General features: G+C 42.1%; 1 protein-coding gene across 1 annotated transcript in view; it reads left to right on the top strand.

The window, feature by feature from the left end:
- Positions 1–1,308: 1,308 nt before the first annotated feature.
- Positions 1,309–13,805, top strand: part of mettl22 (methyltransferase 22, Kin17 lysine) — a 29,532-nt gene continuing 17,035 nt past the window's right edge. Inside the window, exons 1-6 of the mRNA XM_056288503.1 lie at positions 1,309–1,445; positions 2,815–2,933; positions 4,206–4,389; positions 6,519–6,655; positions 9,207–9,247; positions 9,535–9,679. Coding sequence (XP_056144478.1) covers positions 2,828–2,933; positions 4,206–4,389; positions 6,519–6,655; positions 9,207–9,247; positions 9,535–9,679 — 613 coding nt within the window. The 5' untranslated portion in view covers positions 1,309–1,445; positions 2,815–2,827. The remainder of the gene's footprint in view (positions 1,446–2,814; positions 2,934–4,205; positions 4,390–6,518; positions 6,656–9,206; positions 9,248–9,534; positions 9,680–13,805) is intronic.

The raw sequence follows: 13,805 nt of genomic DNA, 5'->3' as shown, positions 1-13,805 counted from the left end.
CTGGATTTTTTAGTTGAGAGAGACATGAAATCGGCATTTCCAAACACTACTGCCGCTTGCCAGGTGTTTCTTACAATTCCATTCTCAGTCGCAAGTGCAGAGCGCTCTTTCAGCAAATTGAAACTGATCAAGACATATTTGAGATCAACGATGTCCCAAGAAAGACTGTCTGCGTTGGCTGTGTTGTCCATCGAGAACCGTGTGGCAAGACAGGTGGATTACAGTGACACAATAGCAACATTTGCAGCGGTCAAGACACGACGCATAAGGTTTTAAGGTAAGATAATGAGGAGGACTTTACAATAGCCCGCTGTGGCATGGTTGCTTGTAATTGTGTCCTGTGGTTGTTGATATTATTTTGAATTGGTTGTTTCTTCTGGTAGCCTTTGCTCACCCCACACACCGCTGTGTTGTGTATGCGTGCATGCGTAGGCCTAGGCTTTATGGGTGTTGGTGGTTGTCACGGTCGTGCATGTCTGTGGTTTTTTGTTTTTGTTTTTTGGGGGGGGCGCGGTGAGCGATGGTTGCTCCCTGGCCCAGAATAGCATAGGACCGGCCCTGTACACATCAACAAAACATTTCATCCTCATACTTTTTTCATTTCCTGGATTCCGTTGGACTTTCAGTTCTACTACCTTTTTAGCAAATCCTTCCTCTTTTCTCTCTCACTCCTTATTCTGCTTCTCTGAGATTTTCTTTTATTTGTTCTGTCTGTTCACCGGTTTATTAGAATTTTTAACTTCAGTTAAAGAATAAAAATTTGAAAAAGAGAAACAACTATCACAAAGGTTGGAAGCGTCAAAACGTGGACTCGCTCATGAGAACGGGTAAACTTGGATCGTATGGTCAAATTGCTGGCCAAGTTTTATATCCATAAATGTAGGTGTTAAAAATTAAACCCTCTTTTTGTATCTCTAAAAAGGAAGCAGAGTCCTGCATTAGAACATTATCTACTTCATGCAAAAGAAAAGCTGTGAAAACCTTACATTTATGATCCAAATTGAAGATATTAAAATCATTTCAATACGTACATTATTTTTGTGTGTTTTTACTGCACCCCTTCATTTTTATAATTGTTTCAAACTTTGTAAGCCCTGGCGCTGTATATTTGTTTGTTTGTTATTCTTTTTGCTGTTACATGTATTTTGTGTTTCTGATATGGGGGGGGGGGGCGCTGTTGTGATGAAACAGTGTCGGGTCAGCACTAGGAGGGTCAGCACTAGGAGGGCGCCGGGTAGGAATTCGCAACGCGTTGCATGTTTCCGTTTTGTTGTCAGGACGAAATAAAATGTTGCGCAAGGGATGACACGGCGGGGAGCGTCAGCGTACTAGTGTACTTCTGACAGTTCTCAGAAATACTGGTAGAAACTGAACATTGGGCTCCTAATTTGTCTGGATTGTACTTTGTAGTATAGGTTGATGTTTCCTTATTTTATTCGGATAAGGTAGGTTTTCTAATTCGTTCGTTAGCATAGCTAGCATAGCATAGCTGAAGTTGCTGAATTGGCCGTGCCCCGCCCCCCCCCTCCCCGTGGTTGTGCGATGACCTGTTAGCAAACCCAACTAATCCAAATAATTGACCTTCGCGAGTGTATAAGTCTGGTTTTCTTTGTATACGGGTTGCTTTGGGGCATTTGGAGTGTATACTAGTGTAATTAAAAATCCCCAAAATCGGGCAAGTATATTTAATTAAGCGTTGTACAGTCAAAATCCCAGCCTGTCTTGGAATTGGTTTGGAATCGTGAAAAGCCCATGCTGTGTTTATTCATGGAACAATTCTAAGTAAGCGCAGAATCACTCGATTTGTTATCGCAACCGTTTGAAAACCTTTCTAGCAGGGCTTGCTAGCCTATATACGTAAGTTGTGTGTTTGCTGTGGACTCTTCATTTCGGTTGCAACAGTCGAACCCCTGTACAAATCTGCCCATTGTCAGGTTGATATTTTATGGCTATGGATCCGGCTCCATTTTAAGGTAAACCTTCCTTTGTTATACGGTATATATACGTTTGAAATTAGTGGTCGGCAAAATGAACAAGGCTATGGTGTTTGAACAAATCATTTTCCTGCTCGATACATAAGTCTCAAGTTACTTGTACTGAATGGACTGGCTCAGCTGTTGCACATGGTGCAGCACATACTACAAGCTTGAGACACCAACAATATCCCTTTGAAAGTGCTCTTTTTAACAAATTGTTCAGTGTTGCCAGCAGCAAGGATAACTTGGTTCACAGAGTGATCACCAGTGCAAATGATCTCTTATGCAATTGTAAACCTTAAATGTTTTGGTCTGGTAACTGCTGACTGTTATTACCGTGTCAAAGTAACCTCTGAATGAATTTATACTCAGCCAGTGTTTACTGTGGATTGGTATCTGATGTGCTAGGAACTTGAAAACTTGAAAAGTTCAAAAGTTTGATTAATTTCAAAGCCCTGACCAGGATCTACAGATTAAACATAAATAATTAACTAACTTCATGAGAAATTATTGAACACGCCCTGCTGGCTAAGCTTCCAAGTAACGCCAACATATTAAAGGAGAATAAAGGAGACTTTTTTTTAATTATCAGCTTTCTCATGTTAAATTGAATAAATAATGTCATGATCAGATTACTTATATCAGATAATGTACTCGTCGTACAGTCAAAAATGTTGCATGAATGCACATTTAATTGCAGAGCAGGCTGCTCTTTTACATTTAGTCAGATTTTGAAGAGAACTGACACCTGTGTTTTTAAAGTCCAAACAATGTGTATGTGTGTTTGCCCTGTGGCGCCAGGCATTGATTGAGCTGCACATTTCCTTTCCGTTGTTAGGTCATGATGAGCCATGGACCAGATCACTTTTCGCCATGACACGGTACTGTCCGATGTACATTTGCTTCTCCCCAACATACGCCACCTTATGGTACGGCTCAACTCTGCAGGTCAGCCAGGTGTGTAGAAAGAAATTTGCAAAGTGATGATCAAGCTAAAAAATTATACAAGTACAGCACTTTCATACACACTATATAACAGACAGAAAACAACAGATATCACATTTAAACTAGAGCTAAATATGTTTTACATCCAGACACTTAAAAGGTTTTCTCTCTGGACAATGAGTTGCATTTTTTTAGATAACAGAGAGATAATAGCAAGAGTGATTTGATGTGACATGTATCAGAAAATTCTCCCAATCCTTTAAAAGGTGGGTTCACTTTCTTTATCCAGTTTTATTATTACATTTGGCCATTATCCAGAATCATACAGACAAAAACTTCACTGATTGCTTCAGTGTTGACAAACGTAGCGCTTCGCTCAATCTTCTTGCTGGGCTTCAACACAGTCCAACCAATGTGAGATGTTTGTCAGATGTTACAAGCCTCCCGGTGTTGATAACTTTGTACCAATTAAATTCACAGGAAACTGGTTGTGTTGTAATTTAACATGACCTTCAGTTAAAATTATTGAGTGAAAATCACTGTTCCTCCTTCTCCCTCAGTTGTTCATGGTCATAGTTTTTACAACTCTTTCTGCTGGGTGCACAAGAAGAAATGACGGAAAAGAGAAGCTGCAGCAATATGATGAATGATGGTTTTATTAGATACATGTAATCTGAGAGACTGGGGGGACAAATATGACCTTGTGAATTATAATGGGTTCCAGAAAGCTGGGAAAGTATGCAAAAAAATGAGAACACCAATGTGTTAGAAAATATATACACATTTATATTCTGATAGTTTCCTAAAACATTAACTTGATGAAAATAGCATTTGTTTGTGCTGTAGTTGTAAGAGAATGCCATTTCACACTTGTGCTAGTATGCACTGTATACATAAAAGCTGTATTTGTGCTTAAATGTCTGCGCATTTGCAAACGCTTGAAATATGTTAACGATGACGTGTGTGCTTTAGAGGGCAGTCTCCATGCTACAAAACCAAATCACATTTAAACATCTCAGCAAAGCAAAGAAAGGATTTCCGGTGGAGCATTAATTACATAGGCTTGTAGAGATATATGTGCACACCTCCAAAACCCCAACAACTCGTTGACCGTGTCTGCAGGCCCGGCATCATACCAACTGCTGATTGGTCAAGAAGGCAAAGTTGTCTGGTAGTGTGACATTAACAAGGAACAGGACAGTGGATCTGAGGACTCTTTTCATCCTAATATATAGATTCAACTTGTGAATGTTCCCCTATAATTGGCAATTTGTGTGTCTCCAGTCTTCATTTCAAAATTCAAGATCCTGCAGGATTTGGAGAAGCAAGATACTTCCAAAATCAACTCCAGTACCACGCAGAAGAGCGAGAAGGAAGATGAGCCTGGAAAGGTGGGGCCAGTAGGAGGGGAGGAAGGAGCTGTGGATCCAACCCTCGATGAGGATGGGGACCTGGAGGTGAAGCGAAGGTACAGAACAAACTATTGCTCTTGGTTGGTTACCTGCAAAACAACTTTTATATGGGGTTTTAAGGCTGTGCAGATTAGCATATAATTATAATTTTTGGAAACTTGGCAAGAGGCCAGAAAACTATACACGTGTGTTGACATATGGTTGTTTAAGAATCTTTTAAAAGGCGGTTTTTTTCTTAATGTTTAATGCTTGAGTATTATATTTGAATAAATCCACTGTTCATATAGTCACATGAACCTTATTATATTACACATTCTCCCCCATTGCTCAAATAAAAACTAATGTCAAGAAAAATTTAGGTTAGCCTTTGCCGATGTTTAACTGTTGTACAGCTATAGTGTTGTGAAAAAGAATTTGCCCCCTTCCCGATTTCCTCTATTTCTGCACATTTGTCACACTGAAATGTTTCAGATCTTCATACAAACTCTAATATAGGGCAAGGAGAACCTGAGTCAGAGTTGTAAAAACCAGGTCCAGAAAGTAAATGTCCAAACTGTGTATTTGCTCCAATCATATTGCTAAACCATCTGATTTCATTAGCTAGTTTTCCCTATCTAGTTGAGGAGTGGTGCAGTGCATGAGTGGAGCAAATACATGGTGTGGACTTTTACTTTCTGGACCTGGTTTGTACACCTCTGGGTTTAAAATACAGTTTTTAAATTATCATTTAATTTATTAAAGCAAAAAAGTTATCCAACACCCATATTGCCCCTGTGAAAAAGTAATTAACCCCTGAACTTAATTAGTTGTGCCACCTTTAGTCGCAACAACTGCAACCAAACGCTTCCTATAATTGGAGATCAGTCTTTCACATCACTGTGGGGGAATTTTTGGCCCACTCTTCTTTGCAGAACTGCAGTAATTCAGTGACATTGGAGGGTTTTCGTGGTAAACAAGGGTTGATATGCACCTTAAAAAAACTGTCCTTTGATTGTCTTCTTCTCTGGTGTGGTAGTCAGGGAAAACGTTTCTATGCAGCAAAGAAAGACTCACACACTGAGAACAAAAAAGGAATTCAGACTGGAGTCTGGATTTTAAATATTACTATTTCTTACATTGCAAGGCTCTACAGACAGTGAAAAAAACGTGCAAAAGTGCATTGAGTACAAAAATGCAAACATTTCAGTCCATGTTGGACTTAACTCCATGTAAAGAGAGCAATGCACAATGGATCACCCTGTATGTAAATTGGCAATGCTGCATTTTGTTATGGTCATGCCAATAAAGCCATTTGAATTTGAAGTTGCTATACAGGTGCACTTAATCAGTGAGCTAGGGCTTGATTGAGCACCCATGAAGCCAATTGCCAGCAGATCAGGTCATTACAAACACATTAGGATAATATAATTCCATAGCACCAACACATTCTCATACACGTACTGATATGCATACAAATATTAGCTTTTACACTGAGGGTGGAACACACCGATATAAAAAAGCAAATCAAGACACAAAAAACTGGTAATCTAATTCTTCATTTAAGTCACTAGGGTGTAGCGTTTTAAGATGGAAGATACACCGACCAGCCAAAACATTAAAACCATATGGTGTTAGGTTCCCCTCGTACTGCCAAAACAGCTCTGACCCATCGAGGGATGGACTCAACCAGAGCTCTGAAGGTGTCTTGTGGTATCTGGCACCGAGACGTTAGTATTCATCCATCCATCCATTATCCAAGCCGCTTATCCTAAGTAGGGTTGTGGGATGCTGGAGCCTATCCCAGCAGTCATTGGGCGGAAGGCAGGGAACATTAGCAGCAGATCCTGTAAGTTGCGAAGTGGAGCCTTCATGGATCGGACTAGTTTTTCCAGTACATCCCACAGATGCTTGATAGGATTGCGATCCGGGGAATTTGGAGGCCAAGGCAACACCTTGAACTCTTTGTCATGTTCCTCAAACCATTCCTGAACAATTTTTGCAGTGTGGCAGGGCACATTTGGACTTTTGGTATTTGGCATTTTGGACTACATACACACACTTGCGCGTGACCAAACACATAGAAGATTATGTGTTTGGTGTTTGATAATTAAGTGTGACAAATATGCAAAAATAGAGGAAATCAGGAAGGGAGAAAATACATTTTCACAACACTATATATTACCCATTTAATTTTTTTGATCCCCAGACCAAGAAAAAGTGATGTAAAGGGTGGCGACCGAGACAAGGTCTATCCCATTATCCTCAGCAAGTCCCCAGATGTGTCGGAAGAAGAGGAGGGAGAGTGTGAAGGTCATCAGTGCCTCAAAAATTTTATTAGGATCGGTAAGAAACTGGACATCATGTCCCAATAAAGATCACACTCGGAGGTAAAGAGTGTTTTCAAGTGTGATTGTATCAAGGTTGGTTCATTATACATGCTTTCCTCAAAGCAGCACATAGAAAGAGAGCGCATCTTAAAACCACTGTGGCGCTGTCCATTTTGAAAGATGGCGAAATGTTTGTTGGCTTGGTTTTATAATAGCTTGTTAATGTAGCAGTTATGGGATGTCTTGCAAATACATAAAATACTAAATTAAATTGAAACAAACATAACAGAAACTGTTATAAATGCTTAAAATGAGCACACTGTATTAAAACAGTGGTTGTAGAGAGCGTACCGTCAACTTTGGTCTCATTCAGTTCAATAGGCTCAGATTTTATGTTAATTCATGCTTTGATTGAATTCTCTGCTTATTAAGATACTTGCCCTTAATCAAAAGTTTATAATCAGCCTCAGATTTAGGAGTGACTATTCTTATTATATGCTGTCTGAAAAATAGGGTTGTCAGTTTCACACAGTTAATTCAGGCGTGAACAATCTTTGGTCATCCCTATATAAGATCTCCATATAAATACATCCATACAAATTGTTTTTAATTGCTGTGCTGTGTTGTGCAATCAATGTTGTAACAGCTGTTGTAACAGTTGTTGCAACATTGTTATCAGGGCAAGGGTGCAACTGCATGACAGAGAGGAGAAGGAAGAAGAGAAAGAAAAGTAGGGCGAGGGATTGGCTGCAGTATATCAGCCGAGGGCTACGCAATACATGACTGGCTTCACTGCATGTCGAGTTATTGAACATGTGCAGCCTCCAGGAGCTCACCATGTGTGTTGCATCAATTACTAAAGCCAATCATTTTATACATTAATGGGGGAAAAAATTGAAACGAATAAGGTGTAATAATGTATATCATAATACAATAACTAATAATAACTAATAACTGAGCCCTTTCTTCTTTCTTTCCTTTCTTGCAATTCTTTCATTCTTTTTTTTCTTGTTTCTTTCTTTCTTTTCTTCTTGTTTCCTTCTTTCTTTTCTTCTTTCTTGTTTCTTTCTTTTCTTTTCTTGTTTGCAATGGTGATGGACAGGTTGACAGACGAGATCAGGCAGGAGTCTCTGTGGACTATGATATTCGCAGATGACACTGATCTGTAGTGAGAGGAGGGAGCAGGTTGAGGAGAGCCCAGAGGGCAAGAGAGGCAAGATTGAGATGGTTTGGACATTTGTAGAGGAGAGATGCTGGGTATATTGGGAGAAGGATGCTGAAGATGGAGCTGCCAGGGAAAAGAGGAAGGCCAAAGAGGAGGTTTATGGATGTGGTGAGGGAGGACATGCGGGTGGCTGGCATAACAGGAAGATGCAGAGGACAGGAAGAGATGGAGACGGATGATCCGCTGTGGCGACCCCTAATGGCAGCAGCGGAAATTGTAGTAGATAATTCAATAACGAAGCCCAATAAAACTTAAAATAAGTTGCAAATTCCAATAAGCCCAGCTTGTTAAGTCATTTTTTTTCCTACTGAAAACACATTGCTGCTTAGAGACAACGGTTATCTGTAATTTTGTGTGTCTTAAGATGCTTCAGGGAAATACCTCGCAACCAAAAGAGACTCTGCAAGATCGATTTGATGATCATCTTATCCTTAAGGTTAGGGATGCACAATATTGGATTTTTGCCAATATCTGATTTGCAGATATTTTCCAACTCATTTTGGCCAATTGCCGATACTGATTTATGCACACATGTATTTTTCCACCTAATCACAGAGAACATCAAGTCTCTCCTGAACTGAAGCTGCTACACTGACCACGGAGGCCACGCACACCTACACAGTCATCGCGCTGGTGATCTCTATTTTTATGCGACCTGTCTATTTTTTCCCCCACTACACATGGATACACGGCCTTCCAACAGGTAAAAACTACATAGAACTATGTAAAACATGCGTGCAATTTGTTTAAAAAATTAAGAAAATAAACACCTCATTGTACCAGAAGCAGTGTGATGCAGCAATGCAACGTTGTCGGTGTTTTTCATTGCACATTAAAATATTAACTCAATAATATCGATGTGTATCCATGATCCTGTAGTCAAAACGATCTAGTTAATTAATTCAATACTAGTTAAAGCATTTGCCACTTTACTTACCCATTTTCCAAAGTAGCCTACTTGAAATCATCACATAAAACTCCTCAGAAAACATGTCTGGCATGCAACCACACACAACACAGTGTAGCAGGTAAAAAAAAACCCACTCCACCGCCTACGTGTGATGCGCCGCGTCCATGGCTGGTCAATGGTTCACGTCACGTGGGCATAATTAAAGCACCATCTTATCGGCCTGTCATATTGGAATTTCGGGCCGATATTTCATTTTAAAGCCTTTATCGACCGAACCAATTATGTGCTGATATCGTGCATTCCTACTTAAGATGCTTTTGTGTTACAAGGCCTAGAACAGACTTTATTTAGATGTTGTAAACTACACTCTACAGCAAAAGCAATGCTGTGTGTGTATGTGTGTGTTAACTTGTGTATCCAACTTAATTACAGAGCACACCATGGCCACTCCACTAGATGATGTCGGTAAACAGGTCAGTCACATGGTCCTCATTTACATGTCATTATTTCTGTATTTGATATTGATTGTACATTTTGATTTAAACACTTTTATCAAATGAAAATATAAAAATGCTACGTGAATAATTTTAGAGGAAAAAAAGAGAGAATATGATTTAAACAATGTGTACAGACAAAAGCAGACAACTCATTGGGTTACGTGGTAAGGTGGATACTCTCTTCTCTCTTGCTCAGCCTCGCCATGCCTTGTGAATCGTGTTTTTTCCTCTCCTTCCATTTTCTCCATCACTGCTTTCTGTAGGTGTGGAGAGGGGCATTCCTGCTGGCTGACTTTATCCTCTCTCATCCAACCACGTTTCAGGGAGCCACAGTCCTGGAGCTGGGGGCAGGAACAGGGTTTACCAGTGTCGTAATGGCTGCTGTTGCAAAAAGAGTTTACTGCACAGGTATCATTCTCGTAAGGAGAATTTTGTCTTGAAAAAATTTTAGTCAGAATCTGATAACAATATAATTTTAACAGCTTAAATAACTGACCGCTACAAATAGCCTATTGAAGGCTGGCACAGGTTGTGCATTAAGACAGATGTTGACATTCAATTTAGCTTTAACGCACCAGTTTTATTGTCTCCAAAACAACTTATACTTTAACCAGTTGCAGGCCACCTAAACACAATTCCTCCTTGTCAAACTAATGGGCAGCACGGTGGCCCAGTGTTTAGCGTGGTCGCCTCACAGCAAAGACGGTCTTGGGTTCGAACCCTGGGGTTGTCCAACCTTAGAGGGGGTTATCCCAGGTCATCCTCTGTGTGGAGTTTGCATGTTCTCCCCGTGGTCTGTGGTGGGTTTTCTCCAGGTTTTCCGGTTTCCCACACCATCAAAAAGACATGCGTGATAGAGTTTATACTCCTGTCTATGGCCCTGAGCAAGGCAATGGGGGAAAAGAACTTGAGTTGGTCCCCAGGTGCAGCATGAAGGCAGTAGCCCACTACACCTACCTACATAGATCACAGCTAGGATGGGTTAATTCGCAGTAACTGAATTTCCCCAAGAGGATTAATAAAGGAAACTTAATTGATTAATAACAACTCAACTCCTGTTTTCCAACCTGAAGTTGTTGTTCTCAGCTCCAGTGTATTCAGCTTATTCCAGGTTCCTGTATCACTGGCACTGCAGGTGGTAACTTATAGTATATAGTGGATTGATCACTAATACAACTCAGTTGGTTCTCTTGCTGACCTCCTGCAGGTTTGTTGCTGATGCGGCAGAGCCACGCCAGCATCTCTGCCTCCAATAGACACACAAACTGCTCCCCCTTGCCCCACCTGCAAATTGCATCCAGTCTACTCTAGACTCAAAGAAGGTTGAATCAGTTCATCTGGATACAACGTTTATTGACAGATACATTAAACTGACTGCAGGTATCCCCGGACCCCTTATAAACAATACAGTTGCATAAAGACCGAAACCAACGACCAGTTTCATATGATCAGTTTAGACTGAAGATGTCACTTAATTGAGTGATGAAACATATCTGTGAATAAATGTTGTGTCCAGATGAACTGATTCAACCTTCTTTGATTTTCTTACCTGGGTTATTGAGCATGCATCAAGACATCTACTCTAGACTATTTCTGCCACATCAGGCAGTATGTTGACATGCGCATGAGAAATATGATTATTAGGAATTACCAGTTTATGCCAATATTTGGATTTTGTACATATGTATTGGTAATAGGATTACTCTAATAGCCAAGTCTACGCGATTATTCGCATAATTGCTGTATGCTCCACAGAAATTACATATTTACTGCTTCAGGATCAGGATCAGAATACTTTATTCATCTCCAAGGGGAAATTGAATCCTATTACAGACACTCATGCTCTTGTAAAGAAAAACTAAAAACTTACAAGATAAGAAGGAAATAGAAACATGAAAAACAGAAACAAATAGAAATAAGAAATAAAATAAGAAATAGAAATAAGAACAAAATATATGAATATATGTGTACCATGCTGGAGCATGGTGCACATAACACCCTATCTGTACTGCACTACCACAGCATGAAACAAACAGCACAAACAAACACCCGACTGGGTAAAACGGTAAAACAAGTCGAAGGGCCAGTCCAATGGCCATTTCCTCAGAGTGTCTGACACTCTGAGGGAGGAGTTGTAAAGTTTGATGGCCACAGGCAGGAATGATCTCCTCTGGCACTCTGTAGTGCATTTTGGCAGAATGAGTCTATTATTAAAAGTACTCCTGTGCCCGACCAGCACATCATGGAGTGGGTGGGAGACATTGTCCATGATGGCACATAACTTCCAACAGCGTTCTCCTCAGAAACCGCCGCCAGAGAATCCAGTTCCACCCCCACAACGTCATCAGCCTTGCAGATCAGTTTACTGAGCCTGTTTGCATCTGCTACCCTCAATCTGCTGCCCCAACACACAACAGCAAACAGGAGAGCACTGGCCACCACATACTCATACCACATCCTGAGCATTGTCTGCAGATTTTGAAGGACCTCAGCCTCCTCAAAAAGTGGAGATGGCTCTGTCCCTTCTTGTAGAGGGCATCGGTGTTCTTAGCCCAGTCCAGTTTGTTGTGTATTTACAACCCCAGGTACTTGTGGTATTCCACAGTGTCCACACTGACCCCCTGGATGGAGACAGGGGTCACTGGTGTCATGTCCCTCCTCAGGTCAACAACCAGCTCCTTTGTCTTAGTCACGTTGAGCAGCAGATTGTTCTGCTCACACCATGTGACAAGGTTTCCCACCACAGCCCTGTACTCAGCCTCCTCGCCCTTACTGATGCATTGGACTATAACAGAGTCATCAGAGAACTTCTGAAAATGGCAGGATTCTGTGTGGTAGTTGAAGTCTGTGGTGTAGAGGGTGAAAAGGAAGGGAGACAGGACTGTCCCCTGTGGAGCCCCAGTGTAGCTGACCACTCTGTCTGACACACAGTGTTGCAAGCGCACATACTGTGGTCTACCAGTAAGGTAGTCAACAATCTAGGACACAAGGGGGGAGTCTACCTGCATTGCTGTCCGCTTCTCACCCAGTAGAGCCGGCCGGATGGTGTTGAAGGCACTAGAAATGTCAAAGAACATGACCCTCACAGTGCTCGCTGGCTTATCCAGGTGGGCGTAGGCACAGTTAAGCAGGTAAATTATGGCATCCTCAACTCCCAGTTGGGGCTGGTAGGCGAACTGGAGGGGTCTAAGTGTGGCTTGACCATGTGCCGAAGCTGCTCCAAGATAAGTCTTTCCCGGGTCTTCATAATGTGTGAAATCAATGCTACTGGTCTGTGGTCCTTGCAGTCCCTGGGACATGGCGTTTTAGGCACAGGAACGAGGCAGGATGTCTTCCACAGCACGGGGACCCTTTGAAGTTTAAGGCTCATGTTGGAGATATGGTGAAACACGCCACATAACTGGAGGACACAGGCTTTGAGCACCCTGGGGCTAACACCATCCAGGTCTGCTGCCTTGCTTGCATGAAGTTTCATCAACTGTCTTCTGACATGGTCAACTGTGAAGCACGCTGTAGGTGTTACAGGTGGTGGGGGGGAGTCATCAGGTTGGAGAGGGCCATTAGTCTGGCAACCCAGGGAGGGGGGGAGTAGGGCCCCCACTGGAGGCTGGGGGGATGTAAGGAGGAGGAGGGGGAGCAGTGAAGTTGACGGTTGATGAAGGCAGGCAACAGATGAGACCGGGGGGGACAGGGAGGGGTCATTGTCCATCCATCCGTTATCCAAGCCGCTTATCCTGATCAGGGTCGTGGGATGCTGGAGTCTATCCTAGCAGTCACTGGGCGGCAGGCAGGAAGACACCCTGGACAGGCCACCAGTCCATCACAGAGGGTCATTGTGTCAAATCCATTAAAAAACACATTAAGTTCGTTAGCCCTGTCCAACCTGCCCTCAACTCCTCTGCTGCCAGTTGGCCTGAAACCAGTGATGGTCTTCATGCCGCTCCAGACTTCCTCCTGTAATTATCTTTAGCCTCCCTGGTTCTCACTTTAAGGTCCCGTTGGATTTTTCTCACCTCCTCCTTATTGCCAGCTCTAAAGACCCTCTTCTTTTCATTCAGGATGTCTTTGAGGTCCTTCGTTACCCATGGCTTGTTATTTGAATAACAATGGACAGTCTTTCCAGGGACAATGCAGTCCACACAGTTGTTTATAGAGTCTGTGACACACCGTGTGACCCCATCCAGGTCATCCTAGTGCGGCTGACAGAGAGCCTGCCAGTCTGATACCTAAAAACAGCCCTGAAGTTTCACACAGACCTCCTCCGACCATTTCCTCACTGTTTTTGTGGTCATAGGCTCTCGTTTCAGAAGGGGCACATAGCAGGGGTTCAGATATACTAGGTTGTGATCTGACTTACCCAGGAGAGGGAGGGGAGAAGAGCTGTAAGCCTCTTTCACATTAACATACATCAAGTCCAGTGTCCTCGCCTCTCTAGTTGTACAGTTCACATACTGGGCGAAGTTGGGCAAGGTTTTCACCATGGAGACATGGTTGAAGTCACCCAAGATTATGATGAGGGCGCTTGGATGTTGTG

Source organism: Lampris incognitus, chromosome 10 (genome assembly GCF_029633865.1).
Source record: "Lampris incognitus isolate fLamInc1 chromosome 10, fLamInc1.hap2, whole genome shotgun sequence".
NCBI classification, from domain to species: Eukaryota; Metazoa; Chordata; class Actinopteri; order Lampriformes; family Lampridae; genus Lampris; species Lampris incognitus.
This window is presented reverse-complemented; position numbering and strand designations above follow the sequence as displayed.